Source organism: Physella acuta, unplaced genomic scaffold, assembly GCF_028476545.2.
Source record: "Physella acuta isolate Inbredline_101_S28 unplaced genomic scaffold, ASM2847654v3 ptg000164l, whole genome shotgun sequence".
NCBI lineage: Eukaryota > Metazoa > Mollusca > Gastropoda > Physidae > Physella > Physella acuta.
This window is the reverse complement of record NW_026731683.1, coordinates 703,317-727,500: the sequence shown is the minus strand read 5'-3', so window position 1 is coordinate 727,500 and position 24,184 is coordinate 703,317. Positions and strand designations below refer to the sequence as shown.

The 24,184-nt window shown below is 40.6% G+C and overlaps 2 protein-coding genes across 3 annotated transcripts in view; both read left to right on the top strand.

Moving 5' to 3' along the window:
• Positions 1-1,176, top strand: part of LOC131936004 (uncharacterized) — a 1,538-nt gene extending 362 nt beyond the window's left edge. For both annotated transcript variants that reach the window (XM_059292794.1, XM_059292793.1), the window contains exon 2: positions 344-1,176. In XM_059292794.1, the coding sequence (XP_059148777.1) occupies positions 344-1,119 (776 nt within the window). In that variant the 3' untranslated portion in view covers positions 1,120-1,176. The remainder of the gene's footprint in view (positions 1-343) is intronic.
• A 16,184-nt stretch (positions 1,177-17,360) lies between these two features.
• LOC131935997 (uncharacterized) lies at positions 17,361-22,381 on the top strand. Its single transcript, XM_059292780.1, has 9 exons — positions 17,361-17,421; positions 18,714-18,880; positions 19,439-19,537; positions 19,759-19,848; positions 20,032-20,155; positions 20,469-20,578; positions 21,201-21,392; positions 21,840-21,918; positions 22,116-22,381. The coding sequence occupies exons 1-9, from the start codon at positions 17,415-17,417 to the stop codon at positions 22,196-22,198; spliced, it is 951 nt and encodes a 316-aa protein (XP_059148763.1). The 5' UTR covers positions 17,361-17,414; the 3' UTR covers positions 22,199-22,381.
• Positions 22,382-24,184: the final 1,803 nt, after the last annotated feature.

Below are 24,184 nucleotides of genomic sequence, written 5' to 3'. Positions count from 1 at the left end.
TTAGCTTAGCATTAGTGTAGTGTGTTTAACATTCACGTAAAAATGTGCACTGATCAGTTAAACGTTGGGTAACAAATATTTACTTTACTGTTCGTTTGATGGTGATAGTTTTATACGGCTAAGTTCATTAACTCGTTAAGGTAAAACAGAGATATTTGAAATATAGCCGTCTGTTTGAGTTTAAAATATGTATGCATAGTATTGTTAAAACATCTTTTTTTTTTTAAAACTCAAATACATACTATATAATTATCCAATTAACTATACTTCGGTTTTATGAGAGAGTTTATGGTACAATGTTTACGTCCTCGTTATTCTAAATTACACCAACTTGTAATTTCAGCCATTTTCCAGCCCCATTTGTCGCTGGTGTCCGCTTACATCACCACCATCTCCCCCTACACAGCCGAGGACGTCTGCACCTGCCCATGTCTGGCATCCAGCCTCAACTTCTCTAAAGACGCAGCAACAACCATGGAAGAGGCAGTCAACAAAGCTGACCAACTCGAGAAGGAACTGACCGTGGATAAAGACTTAACTTCTGCTTCTACCCGAACCAAGGTCAGCCAGCCGGACTCCCGACCTTCAGCCAAATCAATCGGCGCGGTGGGGGTTGTTTTCATTGCTTTGGTGTTTGGCACCATCGTGGTCCTCGACATTAGCGCCATACACAAAGATAAAGCTCCGGTTAAACTAAAACCGAGACACAAGAAAAGCTTAAGAAAACACATCAAACATTCCCAGCCTGCTCACGAGGCGACGGTTACTGCTGGTATGAGACAGTTTATTCACTCCGTCGCTGCTTTTGCTAAATCTGGAATTCCGTTCTCGTCATTTCATAACGGATCTGGGCATGATGTATTTCCTGATGATCTTCCTCTGACGTCATTGTCATCAGTACCTATTGTGGTCAGCAGTGCTCCGACGTCATCAAGGTTTGATGATGAGGATTGGAGTGGACACACGGGGTCTGCAGGGAATTCCCCGAGGGATTTTAGTGGGTGGTCAGCAGGGAATTCTCCTGGAGGGTCGGCAGGGAATTCCCCAAGGAACTCTCTAGAAACTACGTTGTTTATCCGAGCCTTGCAGCCGCCATATAAATCAGCAAGTGTTGTGTAGAAGGTGTATGTGTGTGGGGGAATGGGTGGTCTATGAGGTTACCCCCCCCCCAGTTAACGTCTCACGTCATTACTCCCCCTCTCATTATCCCTCTAATAAATTACCAGCTGTCAAATACTCCGCGTCAGTTACTCTCTACTCCTCGGTACTTGCTCTCTCTTGCGAATTCTTATATCGTATATTATTGGTAAATTGAAAACTCATGTGTTCTATAAAATTCCTAAAAAAGCCGATGAGATAAATCGTATATGAAAATGGGTTAGTTAACAAAGCGCGGAATAAACTAAACTTATTCATACCGATAGATTTCGTAACATTCTCGAACCCTAACTCTAACACCAAACCTAACCCTAACATTACCTCTGGATTAGGTTTACGTTAAAGTTAGAAAGACGTTTAGGGTAAATTTGTAATTTATAAAGAGTCAGTGTCCTACTATTTATTTTGGCTGGGCAATAAACTATGTGATAAGGTGGGGGGGGGGGGTAATTACCAAGGGGTAATTCATCTGGAAGGCTACAGAGGGAAGAGGTGTTCACCTGGGTAAAGTAATCCCAAATGGATTGTTGTCACACAACCACCCGCGCTAGCTGACAAAGATTTAACCAGCTTCAAATCTTATGGCCAAATGTCGTCAAACAAACTATGACAGCAGAGTTTATCAGAACTATAATGGGAGTGACGGTGTGGGCTAGCGGTTAAGCGCAAAACTGCTAACCCGGAAGTCTCGAGTTCGAATCCACCCCGCTCTGGTGGTTACTTAACTCATGTTAGGTAAAGTAACGGCTGCTGGGCATAGTGTTGACCTCATTATCCCATCATATGCCATAGTCACATAAATAGATTCGCTACATTCCTTCATGGACCTTCAAGTTCGAAAAGGGAGCGTTACAAAATAAACATGTGCTGTAAAAATACAATCTCAGGTTAACACCTTGAACTAAGCATCACGTTTTTGTTTTGTTTTACTAAGCTTTTTAATAAAATAAGTGATATTCCTTTAAAAAAAAATCTCAAATTGCTTTATTTTTGTTGTTGGAAAACTTTAGTCAATGTAATGTATAGATCTAGTAAATTTTAAAAATGATATATATTATTTCACTATAAAAGGATTATGAACTATTTTTTTATTAAAGATATTTAATTCAAGTCTATGCCATGCTCAATATAAAGTAATCCCACTTAAGTTGTAAGGGAAGAAATCAATTGGAATTAAAGTAGTAGATTTTAGAAGGCATCTACAGCCATGTGAATTGGGCCTTCATTCAGTGGACGGGTAAGTTCTAGCGTCCTTCTGACAGCTGGTGTAGCCAGGTGGATAGCTGGACAATGGCCGTCAACATAATTTGATGTCAAATGGCAGAAGTAGGTTTTTGTGAGCCTCTATGGGAGGTTTCTTTATAAGACACGACATACATTTTTTGTTTCTAATCGGTTAATGTAGCATCACTAGCAGTGCTTCTTTCAGATATTTGTCTTGTGGGGGGGGGGTATTTTAAGCATTATGGGGGGGGGGGGGGCGCTTATATTCCCGGTGGAGGTGGGCGGACACTGGCTGAAGTATATATTTTCTCTATAAAATACTTTTATTTTCTATTCCGAGGCTGCGTTCAGTGTTGCTCCCAGACTTTTTTTCTCCGGGGGGGGGGGGGGGGGGGGGGGAAGGGGGCACTTGAAATTTTCGGGGGGACGGGGACGGGGGGTGGACTAAGATCTCCGGGGGGGGGGGGGGAGGCGGACACTGTTAAAAGTATATATTTTCTATAAAAATTCCATTTCGTTCGGGGGGGGGGGGGGAGGTACAACCCCCCCCCCCCCCCCAAAGAGATGCCTTGAAGAAACTGGCTGTGTCCCATCGAAAAGCTGCCGGAAAGAAACATTGATGCCTAACAAAGCGCTTACATTTCCAGTTAGGGTGGGGGCGTGACGGACACTGTCTAAGGTTTATATTCTCTTTATAAATTACTTTTATTTTCTATTCCGGGGCTGCGCCCCCTCGAAGAGATGCCTGAAAGAAACACTTATCCCAATCATAGCTTTCACATTCTCACTCTGCGATGGTCGTAATCTTGTCAAAACAATACAGAGACGAAGATATTAAAAACTGAAATGCAACTTGAAATAAAACTCTCTCTTGGTGTCTGGAGATTCAACTGATAACAACGATAAATGAACAACTTAATTTTTCATTGGTGTGTCCGTGTTTTTTTATCTGTGGTGATAACAACTGTGTAGGCGCGGGTCGGGTGATTGGACACATCTACCTGTTAGTTACCTGGTCTCACCTGTGTCTTGATGTGTCAGGCTTATCACCTGTGTCCAGTATAATTTCTCTGGGCAGTGACAGACTGAAGGCATCTGATAGGTGAGCGATAGATCAGTTTTACTAAATTAAAAGTAATAATACGGGCTATGTCTGTATGCGAATTCTAGCTCTTTTAATTGTCAACATTGTAATTAAGATGAGATGTTGTGTTATTAACATACGGAAATATGAAGGTATTATTAAAAAAAATGGGATAACGTTAACCCATTATCTACCATCATATATATATATATATATATATATATATATATATATATATATATATATATATATATATATATGTATATATATAGCATTTCCATTAACAACCCCACTATATTTAACCCCCCCCCCCCTTCCACAACACACCACTTGAAATTATTGGTATAACAATGAATGTTATGAGAATTCTATTCACGTCTACTATTTACTGGAGTTTTTTTCTGAGGTAAATTAGAACTAACGTCGGTGGCACGTTATGTTACGAAGTTACAAAGTTAGATGAATATCTAAGAAACATGTTGTATGTAATGGGTCACATAATATCTGCCGCATAAGATATGACTGAAAAAAAGTAAGTTTAGTCCACTAGATAGCACGAATCAAGTAATACGCTGAATTCATCGAGGTCAACTAAAGTCTCGAGTTCGAACCCTCGGGCAGATGAGGCTCGTTAGCTGGGGACAGCCACTCTTCTAGGAGAAACAACTCCTAAATCAAACAACTGCTGCCTTGTAGTTTGTTCTTGGTTGGACAAAGGCTATCGAAGCAAACCCAAAAAGAAAAGCAGGCTGAAATCGGAGTCAACGGCCTCAATGGTGCATAACCAGTTGACACGTATCCTTAATTGTGTTGGAAGCGTGGACGAGTCGGCAAAGCTCATGGTTGATAAAATTCGAAAAAAAAAGTCTCGAGTTCAAACCCACTGGCAGATAAATCTCGATTCCTTTCAACACTAATAATTAAGAACGAAGAAGAAAGAAGAACTAAGCAGGAATCATTTTGTCAATACGATTAACAAAACTTTCCTTGTTTTTTTGTTGTTGTTTATGGCTTTAGACATATAGTATACAACATCAGTTCATTTGTCATATTCGCTTTAGTATTATTTTTAAGAAAAAAAAAACTTTTAAAACAAGTAAAACAACATTAAACTCAATTATATAATTTCAAACAAAGTGGTTTATAGTGTTCCCATAAGGTAATAAATGATCTCAAAAGGTTATTACAAAAACATTGAAGATATATTTACAAGTATATATATACAAAATAAATAAATATGCTGTTTAGACGATTTTTAATAACATTTATTTACAATGTGTATACATGGAGGTAATTAATAGATCTAGTAAGTATCTGCTAGTGAAAATCTTCATACGTCAAGCGAGAGGAGGGGGCATGGCAGGGGCGGAACTACAGTGCCGCCAGACCCCGCAATGCGGGGGGGGGGGGGGGGGGCCAGACCGATTGGGGGCCCAAAAATCCTGGCTAAATTATTACAAAAAAAAAAGGTGGAGGTCGAGCTATCTTTTTTCTACAGTTACAAACAAACACGATAGTCGGCAAACGTCTTTGAGAAAAATGCACAGACTATAGCTCGAGAGACCGCCAGACATATAGACAACTTCAAAGACGTAGCCTACCGTTCTTTTTAGTGGCGTCGATTAGGAGAACAAAAAAGCATTGTTATATTGTTTACGGCTACAGGACATTACCCCCCTGGATATTTCCCCCCCGGACATTCCCCCCCCCGTATTTACCCCCCGGAGCAATTACCCCCCTGTCAATTACCCCCCTGTCAATTACCCCCCCCCCGGGAATTACCCCCCCCCCCCTCTCAAGTTAAAATCCTAACTCTAACTAGAATTTTATACCTATATACTACTTTAATCCAAATTTAAGAAAAAGACCAAAACCTAAGCATCCACCTTAGCCTAAAACTTCACACAAAACGAAAACCAAAGCTAGACACAACCCTAACCCTAACACTAGCTCTAACCCTAACCCTAGCCCTAACCCTAACCCTAATCTTAACCCTAACCCTAACCCTAGCCCTAGCCCTAGCCCTAACCCTAACCCTAACCCTAACCCTAGCCCTAGCCCTAGCCCTAGCCCTAGCCCTAGCCCTAGCCCTAGCCCTAGCCCTAGCCCTAGCCCTAGCCCTAGCCCTAGCCCTAGCCCTAGCCCTAGCCCTAGCCCTAGCCCTAGCCCTAACCCTAACCCTAACCCTAACCCTAACCCTAGACCTAGCCCTAGCCCTAGCCCTAGCCCTAGCACTAGCCCTAGCCCTAGCCCTAGCCCTAGCCCTAGCCCTAGCCCTAACCCTAAACCTAACCCTAACCATAAACCTAACCCTAACCCTAGCCCTAGCCCTAGCCCTAGCCCTAGCCCTAGCCCTAGCCCTAGCCCTAGCCCTAGCCCTAGCCCTAGCCCTAGCCCTAGCCCTAACCCTAGCCCTAGCCCTAGCCCTAGCCCTAGCCCTAGCCCTAGCCCTAGCCCTAGCCCTAGCCCTAGCCCTAGCCCTAGCCCTAGCCCTAGCCCTAGCCCTAGCCCTAGCCCTAAACCTAGCCCTAACCCTAACCCTAACTCTAACCCAGTCCGGGGGTGGGGGGGGGTAATGTCCTACTGGGCGGGGGGTAATTGACAGGGGGGTAATTGACAGGGGGGTAATTACTCGGGGGGGGGGGGGGGTAATGTCGGGGGGGAAATATCCGGGGGGTAATTGACAGGGGGGAAATGCCCTGTTCCCATTGTTTACATTATTAAATACATATCTATGATTGTGTGTTTAAACTACTGGCCTGAATTCTACAAAAAAATATAATTATTTATTTCGATCTCATACATTTATAATTGCGTTCATTTTTACTTGAACAACTGTATCAATAAACTTGTAAAAGTTTAAGTTATCTCCCTTCAGCGAAACATCTGAAATTTGAAGGTGCCGGCACGTTTTGAAATCGGGCTGGGGAAATGTTGCGGCGACTATCCTGGTCTTCTAGACGACCGGAAAAAGTCGGCACTATTGATGTAGATGTTTATCGGCGCTTTCTTGTCCCCTTCCAATGAACCTTCCCAACTCTCTCCCCTCCCCCCCTCTCACCCCTACCCCTTACCTCTACCCCTCACCACACCCTTAATCTTACAATAAGATGTAATGCAAAGATTAACGAGCCGTCTATGAACTACTGTACTGTAAACTGACCACTTCTGCACATTTTGTTAAAGACACTAGTCAGTAGTTGTTCATTTACCTGAAGAACAGGGGAGGAACTACACTCCCGCCAGACCCCGCATTGCGCGGGGGGGGGGGGGGGGGGGGCAGGCCGTTTAGGGGCCAACGGCTGACCAAAATTAATATTTTTAAAAATTTTGAATTTAATTTTCGTGCATTTTTGCCTTAATATTTGGTTTGTAAAAGAAACACTGTAGCTGCGGTACGATTATCTTTATTTTACAGTCACTATACCACGCTCATCCGTAAAAGATAAAATCCATTACACAAACTACAGTGTAAAATATAGGCAGCTCTTCAAATTGGAATGATTTCTTTGACTCGTTGCCCCCCCCCCCCCTTAATAGCTAAATAGAGGAAACGTAACTGTTTGACCGATCCTCCAAAGTGTACTGTCGCGGATGGGGCAGGGGATGGGGACCAAAAAGGGGGTTCAAAAATTGTCGACAAATTTTTTACATATTTAAAACAGTTATTTATAGCTGTATTTTTTAACCATCGTCAAGGCCGAGTTCTATTTCCCTACAATCAAACACACGCTGTCGCCGGCAAAATTCTTTTTAAAATACAACAAAGTCCATAGCACGAAAAGCCGCTACATATGAATTGGGCTTTCATCATGCGCGGTTCTTCTTTGCGGCATTGGTAAGGGACCCGAAATCCATTGTACATTTTTCAATGTTAATGGGTTTGTGATAGTGGTTGAATTTGTATCCTGTACTATCTTGCATCCTACAAATAATAAAAAAATAATATAATACTAGAAACTTCAGTTTTATATACGTTTACTTATTTTTGCTTTTACACGAAATATCATAGTAAACTTTTAAGGCCTATTCTTGGAATTATCTCCCCTGAGTAAGTTTTACAATGGGCGATGCTGACGTACATAGATCAAGGCGTTTTGTTGTCTCTTTCGAGTTTTTTTCCCCAGCCGACCCCCATCCCACCCCTCTTTCTTAGCCTCGCAAGTATCGAGTAGATCAATGTATCGTTTATGAACTACTTCCTAACCGTACGATTCACCACTTCAGCACATTTTGTCAGACACTAGACAGCACTAGATCTAGTCAACAGATATTAATTTACTTTCATAGTATTAGGCACATCTAAATCACAAAACAGGGCAGGTAAATAATTATATAATTATTTAGAAATTAATTACAATGTTTAGAATTAATTGAACATTATTAATAGTCAATTACATTTATAAATGACGTCAATGAGGTGGGGGTGTGTGAGGGTCTGGCTTTTTGTTAGTCCCCCCCTCCCCTAAATCAGAAGGTTATCCAACGCGTGACCTGGCCAAATACAGTTGTACATGTGAAAAACATTTTCTGTCTATTAAGCATTACTGCATCATTCACCCAATCGCCATGAAAACTTGGGAAGCTGTTGAGTACAGCCCCGCAAAGGTTTCTGTCACAGGCCTAACATTTGTACATATTGGAGTGGGGACTCCTAACGGAAATATGTGATTTTGCGCCCCGTGATCCTGCATAAGCGGATGAGGTTACTACTTGAATACAACCGGTGGCAGTGTCATCCTGAGCGCATCACATATGAGAAAGTTGGCCCCCACAGACAGTCGTTTAAAAGTTCCCACTACACTAGGAATAAGTCTCGCGACAACACTCGATGACTAAATCTAATTAGGTGTCGCACCAATGTTTCTTCCAGGGTAGACTGTTTTCGGGGGAGGGGAGGGGGGGGAGCTCTGCTGGAAGAATTATGTGTCGCACCCATCACCCGTGCAGTAATGTAACCGGTAGCTCCAAGAGCCCCGAGACTACCCTGACACCTGGGCCGTCGCAGAGGGACTTACAGCATGCCTTGGCGTGTCTAGTTGGTAGTGTGGACAAACCCGCTCCCTAAGATCCAAGAAATGAACTGCCGACATTGTTAACATTTAATTCAACTTCTGGAAAATAGGGCACACGGTTGGTAACGTTTTGATGAAAGCCTCATAAAAATCGGCGTCAGTTTGGAGTGTTGGACTATATTTAGAGAGTCCGTGCTTCTCACATGGAAAACTGAATGGGGCCAGCTCGTGTGTTGGAAAACCTCTGATTTATTCGTATATGGAAAACAAAGGTCGCTCTAAATTAAAAAGAAAAATTCCATCCGGTACACGAATAAATCAGAGGTTTTCCAACACACGAGCTGGCCCCATTCAGTTTATATATATATATATATATATATATATATATATATATATATATATATATATATATATATATATATATATATATATATATATATCTAATATATAAAGCTCAGTTCTGTATGTAATGCGTATGTTTGTCGTTGGTCTTGAATGGATTTAAGTGTTAGACAATTATCGTGCGCATTTATGAGTTAAAAAATTACTATTGAAAGTGTTGGGAAATAATTTTCATTTTTCAAATTATAGTAATAATTGTCGGCATGTTCATTAAACACAAGTTTTAAAAAAATATCATCTTTTACAAAAATTCTAATTATGTCTTTATTTAGTCCTATAGCACTTACTTCCCTTTGATAAATTAGGAAAACATAATTACTTCCCTTTATAAAACCATTGCATTAGTGGAAAATAATTTACTTTTTATTACTTTGTTTTGGTGTTGGGAAAAAAAATAATTACATAATTAGCGGGGATTGATCAAGTGCAAATGTTGTAGGTATTTTACGGATAAGCTTGGAGTATTAAAATTGTTCATTAAATTGAAACAGGCGCGTTCGTTTAAGTGAGTGCAAAAGACTATGAATAAGTTGGGGTACTATAGTCGTTCATTAAGCTAAAACAGGTGATTCCGCCCCGGGCGTTTATGTTCGCGTTAGAGTTTTCTTTGTGTTTAGGTGGGTTTGCGTTAGTGGTTGCGTTTTGATTTGGTTCGTTTTTGTTCTTTCTTTTTTCGTTTTTGTTTGGGTTTTTTTGTTTGGGTTTGTATTTGTGTTTTTGGTTGGTTTTGCGTTTGGATTTGGTTTGTTTTCGTTTGCTTTTTCGTTGTTTTTTGTTTGATTTGTGTTGGTATTGGTGTTTGTGGTTGGGTTTGTTGTTAGGTTTTTGTTTTCGTTTGCTTTTTTGTTTGTTTTTTCTTTGTGTTTGTATTGGTGTTTGTGGTTGTGGTTGGGTTTGTTGTTAGGTTTTTGTTTTCGTTTGTATTTGTAATTGTGTTAGCGTTATGTTTGCGTTTTATTGTTTTGGTTTTGGTTGGTTGTGGTTTGGGTGGGCAATGCCGGGTTTATGATGATTACTAAACACACAGGTAATGGTCTTTAACAGAAAGGCTTTTCACAGAAGCCAGAGCAGGGCCTGGCCGGGACGGCTAGTATATATATATATATATATATATATATATATATATATATATATATATATATATATATATATATATATATATATATATATATATATATATATATATATATATATATATATATATATATATATATATATAGGGGCCCAAAAAAAAATTCTGCGGGGGGCCTTTTTTTTCTAGTTCCGCCACTGGGTCATGGGCTCAAAAACATTGAGATGGAGGAAAGGGGGGGGGGGGGGGTATGTTAAGGTCATGGTTCAGTGTAATGTGCTTTTACAATGTATATAGGTTGTGTGATTGCGGCTTTAGTATTTTTTATTTTATTTTTAGTATTTTTTCCGCCTTAGACATGTAATTAACAGCGACAGTTTGCCTTGCATGTTCGCTACAGTTTTACAGTTTTTATCATCGGCTTGTAAAGACTAATACAGATTTACAATAGTAATATTTCTTTCTTACTTGTAGCCTGCTTTCATTCATTTAAGATGGTTTACTTGTACCAGGGGTCGGCAACCTTTTGTTACGGAAGAGCCAAACGTTACCATCTGCAAAATTTCCCAATTTTTAAAAAGCCACTAACATTTTTATGTGCACTTCGCTAGTGGAAAGTTTGGAACCATTGCCAGTGGGCTGGATATAGCTTAGTTGTGGGGTTGGGCCTAATGCCTAGCGGCCGAGCCGCATCTTGACATCAAAGGAGTCGCATGCGGCTCGAGAGCCGCAGGTTGCCGACCCCTGACTTACACATATTAAAAAAGATATTTATTAATTTTTGTATTTGTTTTTAGGCGTAAATAAGCGAACTGAGACCAATGATACTTGTATGTTATATAGTTTATATCTATAGAAATAAAAATGACATTTCTAATGTGCCATATTTTTGGTTATACTGCAATGGTATATTGTAATTATCACATTTTAAAGTATTTACATTGTTTTTCTTTATTATATAAATATATTTACTTAAGTAGTATGTAGGCAATATTGATTTCTAGTTATACTCAAATGTAATCCAGATTCTGTTTACTTAGATTATAAGTTTTTCCCCCTAATTTCTAATTTTTTTTAAATGGGAGGTAACTTTTGAATATAACTCGTCTACATCGTATTCGATAACTTTTGGATATAACTCGTCTACATCCTATTCGATAACTTTTGGATATAACTCGTCTACATCGTATTCGATAACTTTTGGATATAACTCGTTTACATCGTATTCGATAACTTGTGGATATAACTAGTCTACATCGTATTCGATAACTTTTGGATATAACTAGTCTACATCGTATTCGACTCTCGCGTTCTTTAAGAAAATTCCGATAAGCTAGAAAGACGTTTGATGTTTCATTTTCAATGAACACATAATTGAGCCAGGTGTTTTTTTTCTATTGACAAGACCTTCTGATTGGTGATTGATGTTAGCAGATTGTCAAGCGTACAATTTAGAAATACTTCTTCAAACATGAACATAAAAAAAGCCAATATCTTTCCATCAAGTCTTGCTCATGTTCCAAGGAAGTCCCATCGATTATACCCTGGACGATTCCAGTATGTTGACGTAGTGGTTGATGATTTTCTACATACGATACCATTTTACCCTAAGACAACGATCCTCATTTGATGGGGAACATAAGTCTCTAATTCTAGTTTTTGTTTAATAAGTGATCCTCTATACCCATCAGTTTTGTTGCTGATATTATTTCATAATTATTTTTTATTCCTTTTGACAATTCTTTAAGTTCTATATAAATAAAGTCTTAAAGAAAATTGTCTTTCGTTGCAGCTTTAAAACGAACGGGCCGCGAGAATGGATTTTATTTGCATGATGAGCTAATATACAGGAAAGTGAAAAGATTGCGTTACCTAAATACAAAAGCAAAATAAAACGTTTATTTCTCTTTATTTTTTGAGGTCCAATTTCTTTCAAACCTCTGTTTTTGACGCTACTTTAAAGCCTAATGGTCCAAATGATAACCCACAGTTTTTTTCTATCTGTATACCAATACGTCCGCTTTGGGTAAAAAGCATCCATAAACAATCCGATACGGTGATCAGACGCTACAATGATAGCATTGTATCTATAGCGAAGAGCATGGAGCGAGGCAAGAAATATTTGTGTGTGTAAGATGAAAACTAAACACGATATCAAACAAATGTAGGTGTGCGAGATAAACTCTGACCTCTATACGCCTACTTATTTGGTTAGGGTTCTAACAACACTCTAACATCTAACAGTAAAGTAAAGAATCAACTTTAGACCTAGCGACCTATTGGTAAGATGATGAAGAGTTCATATGTTTCTTGACCTCGGCATATGAAAGGAAGGTGTGGTCAGCACTTTCCCCAGTCACCTTTACTTTCCCTAATATGAATCCGGTACTCATTAGAGCTAGGTAAACATGAATTAGGTACTTGTCAGGGCTGGGTGGACTCCGTGACATTCTACTGACTGGACCCGGATTCAGAGGCGTTGCGAGGGGGGGGGGGGTTGTCCCCGGGAAGGGTCGCTACGCCACTGGGAAGGGGGGGTGACACCATTTATGTGGGTGACACCAAGGCAGAAAATAGCAAAATATATAGAGAAAATGAAAAACCAGTTAATTAAGTGATTAATAGTGATTAAGTGTTAAATAGTGCTTTCAGAGGTGCAAATCGAAAGTTTGAGGGGGGGGGTGCAAATCAAACGTTTGAGGTGGGGGTGGGGTGGAAATCGAAAGTTCAAAGTTTGTCCCCGGGAAGGGTCGCTACGCCTTTTTTTTTGGGGGGGGGGGGTGACATCATTAAGTGCTATACCGGGTGACACCCGACCTCGCTACGCCACTGCCCGGATTCGAAATCGTGACTATTGGGTTAGAAGCCTAGTCCTCTACCTCTAAGGCCACGCGTTCCAACAAATACATGTATACACCATTTAAAAAAATAGCAAATGATATTATAGCTACACTGCGAAATAAAATAGTAGATGTTCCGAGTTGCCATCCCCCGTAGTGTTAAGGGGAGATCACTCCCGATTTATTTTTCTTTTTATGCATTTTAGAGCGGCAAATTTATTTCAAACGAGAAGCAAAAACCTTTCCTGTGTTTTCCAAAATCACCATTATATGTATACTAAAATATAGTGTTTAGAATTCAAGTTAATATTGTTTTCGTATTTCAGACGTAGGAGATCTGTGGAGTAGAAAAATGATCTCAGTTATCGTTCTTGTCTTGGCTGTAACGGCCAGTGTCAAGACACAGACGCCTGCATGTGTTGAGTACACCAGCGACACACGTAAGTTTACTGTGACCAGTGCGACACACGTAAGTTTACTGTGACATGGGGACACACGTAAGTTGAAAGTAACTCGTGCGACACACGTAAGTTTACTGTGACCAGTGCGACCCACGTAAGTTGAAAGTAACTCGCGCGACACACGTAAGTTTACTGTGACATGGGGACACACGTAGGGTTACTGTGACCTGTGGGCACACAAAAGTTTACTACCACATGTGGACACACGTAAGTTAAAAGTAACCTGTGCGACACACGTAAGTTTACTGTTACCTGTGGACACACGTAAGTTTAGTGTGACCTTTGGACACACGTAAGTATACTGTGAACAGTGCGACACTGCCCTATCTATCTCTGTACCAACCCACCCCACTCACTACGAGTCACGTGACACTATCCTCCTCTTCCAGTGCCCGACCCCTCCCTGAGTAGCCTGAGCACAGACTTCACCGTGGACATCGAGACGGTCAACGTGGAGACGAAGCGAGTGACCAACATGATGATGTACTACAGCCAGAGTCAGAATATGATCCGTTTGACGACATTCGAGGCCAACAAAAAGTCGGATCTATATTTCATGTTTGCGGACAACGAAATATTGGCGTACGATTACACCATTGGAAGAGGTGCTTGTTTTACTTGAGCTAATTAATAACTTGTTTCTTTAGTTCTGTATTAGCTTTAAGGCGTATCAGAAGTTGTTTCAGTACCATTACCATAACTCCGTCCATTGTTCTAGCCTGGACCTTAATAAAAGTCTAAATCCCTAATCTTAACCTTAACACTCACCCTAATACTAATCCGTTAGTTGTCGTGAATCTGCCTAGCCCTAACGGGTTCCCAACTGAGTTTATAGAAAATAAAGATCGCTGAACATAGAACGTAATACAGAACGCTTTTTTAACACTAGCCCCAACTAGCTACTACAGTGATTAAAAAACTTGGAAATTATACTGTAATGCTCTCACAGTCATACATACACAATATGTGTTATAAACCTGTGTACAACCCTACCATCTCATATATGTACACACCATATTGTACACGTCTTGTTGTGTACACTCGACAGGAACCTGCCAGGTACTCTACAACCTGAACAGCAACCCGGAGACGTTCATCGTGGGCGGCTCCAAACGTGGGAAGGTGGAGGTTCCGCTGGGTGTCCTACACTTTACCGGCCAGTCGGGATTTGGGTAGGTGGTGTGAGGTGTTGTAAGGTGTTGTTGTTAGGTGTTGTTGTAAGATGTTGTTAGGTGTTGTTGTTAGGTGTTGTTATGTGTTATAAGGTGTTGTGATAATGTTACGGGTAATATCTGACAAAAGTGGGAAGGTAGAAGTTCCACTAGGTGTCCTACACTTTACCGACCAGTCGGGATTTGAGTAGGTCGTTTTTTTTTCAGATCATGACACATGGACTATTTGACACAAATTGCAGGTCATATAACATTTATAACTAGACAGATATATGTTTTATTCAATCCAGGACACACATATATTATGTATGACATAAAACACGACAAAATGTGGCCTGAAAATATTTTGACGTTTCCAGAGATCACCAGATCCGGACTGTGAAGACAGGAACTGGTTCGTCTCGCGCCATGGAGGTCATGACCTTCACATCCTGCCAGAAGTGGAGCATCGGCGCCAACACGGCCACGCTCAACGTCACTCACTCCTTCTCTAGTGAGACATTTGTCCTGCTATCGTCTGCGTAACATTGTTCTGCTTGCTCTTGTCTATTTGTTATTATCAACTTTCTGTTGTCTACTTGTTATTATCTACTTTCTGTTGTCTACTTGGTATTATCTACTTTCTGTTGTCTACTTGTTATTATCTACTTCCTGTTGTCTACATGGTATTGTCTACTTATCATTGTCTACTTGTTATTGTCTACTTGGTATTGTCTACTTGCTTTTGTCTATTTGCTGTTAACCTCTTGATCATAATACTTTTTGTGTACAGTATTTTTTCTAGTAAATTTTCTAATGTCTAGATTTTATTCCATGTTCTCTCAACATTAATCCCTCCATATTTCCTAGTTCTAGTATAATACATTTACCTGTATGTAGTATATTACCTGCTATACATATATAGTATATTACCTGCTATACATATGTAATACAGTAGCCTATATGATATACATATGTAGAACATTACCTGCTATACATATAAAGTATATTACCTGCCATACTAACCTGTTACACTGACCTGTGTACAGCCAAAGCATGGCGCCGACCTGTGAGTGGAACCATCCCAGTTACCATAGAGATCCAGGGCAACGCTGTCCTACACGGCGTCCCTACAACCATCCACCACTACTACCACTACTTCAACTACAAGACCTCTGTCAATCCAGAGGTTTTTGAGGTGGGTACCGTCAAGATAATGGGAGTAGAAGTTAACTGTTTAGTCGGCAACCATTTTAACGGGCCCTGCATGTTATGGGGTGTGTTTAAGTGACACCACCTTCATAGGCGTCGAAGGTGTACTTTTGCTTCTCCTTCTTCGCTCTTAAGTGTATTGTTGGACGGGATTTCCAACAACGTGTCAATTGTTATGCGCCATATAGGCCGTTGAATCCGATTTCAGCCTTTTTTTCGAATTTGCTTCCATAGCCTTTGTTCATCCAAGAACAAACTACAAGTCAGTAGTTTTTTTGTTGTTGTCTCTCCTAGGAGAGTTGCCGTCTTCAGTTTTCGAGCCTCATCTACTCGGGTTTTGAACTCGGGGCTTTTTGGTTTAGCAAACATGATCTTTACCGGTCCAGTCAAGGAAAGGGTGTTTTAATTTGTGACCATTTTTAATGTTCTGAATTTCTGTTTCGTAATTGAGTCGAGATAATTTGATTAAAAATGGATTTAATTTAATGACGACATTGAGGGACTAGCGCTAAACTTACTTCACAATTTTAAATTATTATCTCTCATGATAAGAAAAATATTTACCGTAAAATCGATATCAGTCAAAAAGTATGAACACATTTCTGAAAAATTCTCGAGTTGAATGTGTAAACTGTCATCCGCAGACGCCATCTGGGATTGTATGTCAAGGCCGTCTGGTCGACATGCCCTTTCCCAACCTGCCGACATACATCAAGTTTTCAGGGGAGACAATCGACCACAATGACGGCATAGTTCGATACATTGAGGTAAGAGGTCAAAGGTTGAGGTCACATCATCAAAGGTTAAGGTCACATCATGAGCATCAGTACGGCGTTACCAATTCACGAGTATATATTATAGTTTGCATGGGTATTAGCTAACTTCGTGCACATAATGAAAACATACGTGCCTAATGGTATCAAAATACAATATCTTCAACCTATACTAATACACGCACACACACAACAGAAGACCAACTTTACGTACCACAAGACACACATATAACATAGACACCAATAAACACAGATAACCCGCACACACAAACAGAAATCCATATACGTTTTTTTTTACGTTTCACACACTCCCAGTAGAAATCCATACATACATACATACATACATACATACATACATACATACATACATACATATACACAAAAATAACCCCCACACATACAACCCCACATACTCCCACACACGATTGTTTCCATTGAAACAGGAAGTGTTTGATGTGGACGACAATCTGATCGTGATGAAGATGCAAGGCATTGAGGACGTGGGTTCCAGTGGGGGAATCAATCACTACACCTACATCAGAGATTACATGACAGGTAGGATTATAGGATTATATGACAGGTAGGATTAGAGATTACATGACAGGTAGGGCATTGAGGACGTGGGTTCCAGTGGGGGAATCAATCACTACACCTACATCAGAGATTACATGACAGGTAGGATTATAGGATTATATGACAGGTAGGATTAGAGATTACATGACAGGTAGGGCATTGAGGACGTGGGGTCCAGTGGGGGAATCAATCACTACACCTACATCAGGGATTACATGACAGGTAGGCTTAGAGATGACAGGTAGGATTAGCGATTACATGACAGGTAGGGCATTGAAGACGTGGGTTCCAGTGGGGGAATCAATCACTACACCTACATCAGAGATTACATGACAGGTAGGATTAGAGATTACAAGACAGGTAGGATAAGGAGATTCCAAGACAGGTAGGGCATTGAGGACGTGGGGTCCAGTGGGGGAATCAATCACTACACCTACATCAGGGATTACATGACAGGTAGGCTTAGAGATGACAGGTAGGATTAGCGATTACATGACAGGTAGGGCATTGAAGACGTGGGTTCCAGTGGGGGAATCAATCACTACACCTACATAAGAGATTACATGACAGGTAGGATTAGATATTACAAGACAGGTAGGGCATTGAGGACGTGGGGTCCAGTGGGGGAATCAATCTCTACACCTACATCAGAGATTACATGACTGGTAGGATTAGAGTTTACAATACAGGTAGGATTAGAGATTAACACACTAGTAGGGATGAGAGATTACCGGGGTGGTAGGAATGAGTAATTATCAGACAAGTAGAACCTAAAAATTATCAGACTTATAGGGAAAAAGATCACAACAAAACTAGAGATGAGGTATTACTGGGATTAAGAGCTTACCAGACAGGCTTGCCATACAACTTGGTTCTGCCTCCCCAGACTTGTCATACAACTAGCTTCTGCCTCCCCAGACTTGTCATACAACTAGGTTCTGCCCCCCCCCCAGGCTTGTCATACAACTAGGTTCTGCCCCCCCCCCCCCCCCCAGGCTTGTCATACAACTAGGTTCTGCCTCCCCAGACTTGCCATACAACAAGGTTCTGCCTCCCCAGGCTTGTCATACAACTAGGTTCTGCCTCCCCAGGCTTGTCATACAACTAGGTTCTGCCTCCCCAGGCTTGTCATACAACTAGGTTCTGCCTCCCCCTCCCCAGGCTTGTCATACAACTAGGTTCTGCCCCCCCCCCTAAGTTTGTCATACAACTAGGTTCTGCCTCCCCAGGTTTGTCATTCAACTTCTGCCTCCCCAGGTTTGTCATACAACTAGGTTCTGCCTCCCCAGGTTTGTCATTCAACTTCTGCCTCCCCAGGCTTTTCATACAACTTCTGCCTCCCCAGGCTTGTCATTCAACTTCTGCCTCCCCAGGCTTGTCATACAACTAGGTTCTGCCTCCCCAGTCTTGCCATACAACTAGGTTCTGCCTCCTCAGGCTTGCCATACAACTAGGTTCTGCCTCCTCAGGCTTGTCATACAACTAGGTTCTGCCTCCCCAGGCTTGTCATACAACTAGGTTCTGCCTCCCCAGGTTTGTCATTCAACTTCTGCCTCCCCAGGCTTGTCATTCAACTTCTGCCTCCCCAGGCTTGTCATTCAACTTCTGCCTCCCCAGGCTTGTCATACAACTAGGTTCTGCCTCCCCAGGCTTGTCATACAACTTCTGCCTCCCCAGGCTTGTCATACAACTAGGTTCTGCCCCCCCCCCCCCCAGGCTTGCCATACAACTAGGTTCTGCGTCCCCAGGCTTGTCATATAAGATCAACAACCAGCTACAGACCTGCACGTCTTTAAATATAACGGAGGACATTGCCCTGCCCTTTGATTTTGTCACCTCGACTGGCAAGATTCAACAGCTCTCACCTGACCAGTTTTTTTACCATGCTAATGACAAGTTTGATTACCTGGGCAAGGTGAGTGACCTCAAAGTATTTTAATCATAGGTCAAGTGAGAGACCTAAACAAATTAACTAGCTGGCAAGTTGAGAAACATGATGTATCTTTTGTTTACGACAAATGAGTACACATTTATTAGGTTCAGCCTATATTTAATTATAATTAATCACATTTTCTGAATATAGTTTTAATAACTTTATCCAAGCTAAATTTATTAATCTGAAACTAACCTTTAGTCTTTCAGGCTTATTTTTTTCTTGCTACTGTGTCTTGCCTCTAAACCTAAGTAATACTATGACTAGCATAAACTTCATTGATTCTATGACTAGCCTCTAAACCTAACTGATACTATGACCAGCATAAATTTCATTGATTCTATGACTAGCCTCTAAACCTAACTGATACTATGACTAGCATAAACTTCATTGATTCTATGACTAGCCTCTAAACCTAACTGATACTATGACTAGCATAAACTTCATTGATTCTATGACTAGCCTCTAAAACAAACTGATACTATGAATAGCCTCTAAACCTACAATAATGTTGTATGTGTCTGTTATAACTTTCATTAGAGAAATGTCCGTGGTATGTCTGCTGATGTTTGGGTTACCAAGACAACCATGCTCAACAAAGCTCTCGAAGAAGTGATTGTTGAGTGGTACTTTGCACCGGTAAACTTATCCATAACGTCTGATTTTGTTTTCGCCATATAATTATGTGACAAATCACATTTTCAATAATTTTGTAAATAATCGTTACATTCTATTAAAACAAATTATCAAAGGATTTCACATTTAACGCTTCGAAATTAGTTATAAGTTTTAGTCCTATAATTACAGTAATCCCGTGTTTGTCACTTTACAAGTACTTGAATTCATACTTTCTATTTTAGCCCAATGTCCGATCATGGAACGAAGGGTCACCCTACTATAAACAAGGCAACTACAGGATACCAGTAAGGTTTCGATCCTGGAAAGGAAAAGTGAGTACATTTTAACGCTTGCGATATTTTTTAAGCTTGGTTGTCTGGCATTATTCAAATGTTTGAACTCACTGCCAGTATCGCCGTGAGCAGATCATGATTTTATAAACATTCTGCCTTAGAGATTACTATCCGTGACAGTCGTTTCCATGGTAACTGGCATGTTTCTATCTCCGCTGACAGGACACGTACAGCCTCGATCTGAACATCTTCCACGTGGACTACACCAAACTTATGTACGGCAGCATCAACATCCGCTCCTGCTACCCCAACACTCAGAGCAACTACTTCCAGCTGGTCCTTGCAGGTTAGATCTGATAGTTTTCGTCACTTAGTTCAGTGTCTAATGTAATGTTATTGGCTTAATGTAATGTTATTGGCCTAATGTAATATTATCGGACTAATCTCGATACCATCGCCTGCCACATCATAACACAAAGAAAATTTATTTATTTCATTATCGTAGGTCATAACTTCTGTTTGACGTATTGTTATATTTATTTCCCCCTTAAGTCAACACTATCATTGCATTCACAATATTTCTTATAATTTGGTCACCAATTTCTGTCATCTGATCACCATTCGTTATTTGATCACCACCTGTCTTGACGTCACCACAGGCGGCAGGGAGCTGGTGGTGAGTACCAACATTGAAGAGTTCAAATGGCGAGCAGTCCATGACTTGGCTAACACAGCGGGAGTCAGGTGGATCCGTATAGCAGACCTCAAGGTTAGGATTTTGTTATCTCGTTCTGGCCAATTCTTAGCAGTCCCTTGAGCCTATAAACACACATACAGACAGATACATACACACACAGCCATAAACAGAGACTGACACAAACATAGACACACACAAACATAGACACAGACAGTCAGATACACAGACATACACAGAAACAGACACAAACACACGCACCAAAACAAACATAGACACACAAACACACACACATATATACACAGTCATACACAGAGAAACACAGACAGACACAAACACACACACACACTGACACAAACACAGAAACAAACAGACAGACACACATACATACACAGTCATACAAACAGAAACACAGACAGAAACAAACATACACACTGACACAAACATAGACACAAACAGACAGACACACACGCAGACTCGCACGCACACACAGGCAAACACAGACACAGGCAGACACACAAACAGACATACAGACACACAGACACACAAAGACTCGCACGCACACACACTTCCAACGCAGACACACAGTCATACATATAGACTAGGGCCTACGCTCATAAACACAAACACAGAAACACACACATGGATACAACGCATATATACACGCCATATTAACTCACCTGTCCCACTGTTGCAGGTGTACTACGAGCAGAACGACGCCATCATTGAGTTCGAGATGCTAGACGCGCCCAAGTACGCTGTTGATATCGACACCCCACTCGTGGCCCCCCTCACCCTACAGCAGGCGGCCAAGAATCTGCTGGATGCTGCAGCTAGTGGCACTCTGTCGCTCAAAGTGTACGACCCTTTCACCAACAGCATCAGTAAAGTAAGGACAATCTCTCACTATAAGTAAAGTAGGAAAACTCTTCTATTATATACATAAGGCTATCAAGAGTAAGGGAAATTTTTCACTATACGTTTGGACAATCTCTCACTATCAGTAAAGTAGGAAAACTCTTCTATCATATACATAAAGCTAGCAAGGGTCAGGGGAATCTTGGATCTATCGAGTGCTATACAATTCGTCTGTAGTTATAGTCAAACTGCTGGCACATTTCCATATTGTTTAATGCCAGAAAGAATAAGGAATCTGCTGTTCTTCTATAGCTACTACTAAGCTATTCTGCCCACAATTCCTAACTTTGCATGTAGACTGCGAGTGTTCTACCACAGACGTTAGTTGTCAGTGTATGGTAAAGGTTGACTGTATTTTTCTTATGTAAACTTTTCTTGAGTAAACTGCAATAATTTTTTTGTTTTTTTCCTCTTCCAGAATTTGCCAGTGACGTCAGCACAAAACACTGGCACCAACAACGACCCAGGTGTAAACATTGACAACGGTTTTTCTGCAGGTAAAAAAAGTTGTGTCATGTAATTAAAAACAAAAATAAAATTAAAAAAAACCTTGAAATGATGCGTTGTTTATTTATGCGACTGTTTTTTTTATCAAAGATACTATTATATTTATTAAAGTAGTGTACCATTTGAGTCAAGCGTTTCCAAAACCGTTTCTATTCTAACATGGTGTTCTTTTATTTTTTTATCACAGGAGCATTGGCCGGTCTTGGGGTTGCCATGGCAATTGTAGGGGGCGCTGGTGGCGGTGTTGGTGCCTACTTTTTGATGCGATAATTTATCAACACCTGAGCTGTCCTTTGTTTACTGTTTGAAGTATACTCATCTGTATGATTGAGGAAAATGTTCGATTACTAAATCGGTTAATCGATCGGTGATTTGGATGAATGTTTTAGTTTATTACTTGCCAAATTTGTTTGTAGTGGAGATTTGTACAAATTAAAGAATATATTTATGTGATCATTTTTATGTTAATTCTTATTACAACACTAACAAAGCAGCAAGGGTGTTAAAACTTTTGTCTAAAATAACATCCAAAGTTCATTTTGTTTACGTTGGATGTTTGCACGTTGTTTCTGCTTGAGTGGAATCTAAAAGCATCGTCTAGACCTAGAATGCTATGTGCCCTTAAGATTTTGTGTCAGTCTACATATAAGAAGAGGGGTGGGACTTAGAGAGAACACTTCATACTGGTCATAAAGTTATATGCTACTGTTGTATGTATATTATTTTTTAATAAAAACTATTTTTAAAAACAAGAGGTAACACAAAGCCCACAATTTTATTTTATTCACCTGCATTAGCTTGATGTGGGAGAAATGTGTACATAACACTTTAAAAAAAAATCTCATTGATTGAGTTATTGGTTCCAGCCATTAAAGAGTTCAGTGACAATACAACGCTTTCATAAACACTGGCAACATAGCAATCAGCCGCTCACAATACCAAGTGATAGAGGGGAAAACTCTGACACCATGTTATGTCACTCAGCTCGTCATAAATGTTTATAATGATGTGTCATCTCACACCCCCCTCCCCAGCACCACACATACATACACACCCATCTGGTTTTATAGCATGATATAAAGAATCAAATGACCCTGTATGATGTTACTTTAGCTGGTAGAAATATAACGCTGTATTTCTGTAGAATGATAGGAAGTTGTACAAGGGGACATAACTGTGGGGACTGTTGTAGTCTGGGACACAGTGATCGAGGAAATAACTAACTGGGACATAACGGTCTTTTAGGAAACCTTCGTTCAATCATTTTTAAACCTCACGTCAGAGACATTAGTGCTGGGTCATAACTATCTGTGCATACCTCGCTGGGGAATAATGTTTTAGCAATGAAAGGCCTGCCTTATGTGTTTGGGGCATAAAAGGGAAAAACTGAATGAAAGGCTTGAAGTTTTAGTAGAGAACATTAGGGGTCTAAATTACTTTTTCGTGGTGGCCTGGGCATAATAGTCTAAGGAGTAGCATGTTGACGTAATGTTACATAAGCATAACGGACTAGGGCAGGGGTCGGCAACCTGCGGCTCGCGAGCCGCATGCGGCTCTTTTTATATCAAGATGCGGCTCTCCAGCTCCTTGCAAAAAATATTAATAATCTTAATAAAAAAAAAATATTTGAAATAAAAAAAATTTAGTGGCTCTTTAAAACCAGGGAAATTTTGAAAATTGTAACTTTTGGCTCTTCCGCTTCAAAAGGTTGCCGACCCCTGGACTAGGGGATAACAGTCTGAGGCATAACGGTCTGGGACATAACAATCATGGGCATAACAATCATGGGCATAACGGTCCGTTTGTTTATTGAATAATTATACACAATATTGCTCCTCGTAAAACGGACACAGCGCTAAGGTTGCACATCAACATCATGTAAAAGGATCGCGATACGGGTGTAACTCATAACATCATATATAACGTAGTATCTAGCAATAAATTCGTCGGGTAAAATATTGCTAGCAGACCGAGTGTAGACATAATTGGCCCTCAGCAGAAGAAACATGTTTGTTTATGATAATGTTATTACACTGATTGATTAGTCTGAGTCGATAATGGAACTGGAATTTACGCCATGGCTAGGTCAACGATCGTTCAGGTCAGAGTGAGACGCTATTGGTTGTAACTCACATTCTGATCATTTAGGCTCTGTGGCGTAGCAAGGGGGGGGGGGCGGGGTGCGGACCGCACCGGGTGACACCATTTATGGGGGTGACACCAAGGCAAAAAATAGTAAAAATATATAGAGAAAAA

Excerpts from the sequence above, each read along its gene's own strand:
- LOC131935997 (XM_059292780.1), top strand. Across the intron at positions 18,881-19,438 it reads AGTTTGATTACCTGGGCAAG|AGAAATGTCCGTGGTATGTC; the intron begins GTGAGTGACCTC and ends AACTTTCATTAG. Across the intron at positions 20,156-20,468 it reads CTTCCAGCTGGTCCTTGCAG|GCGGCAGGGAGCTGGTGGTG; the intron begins GTTAGATCTGAT and ends ACGTCACCACAG.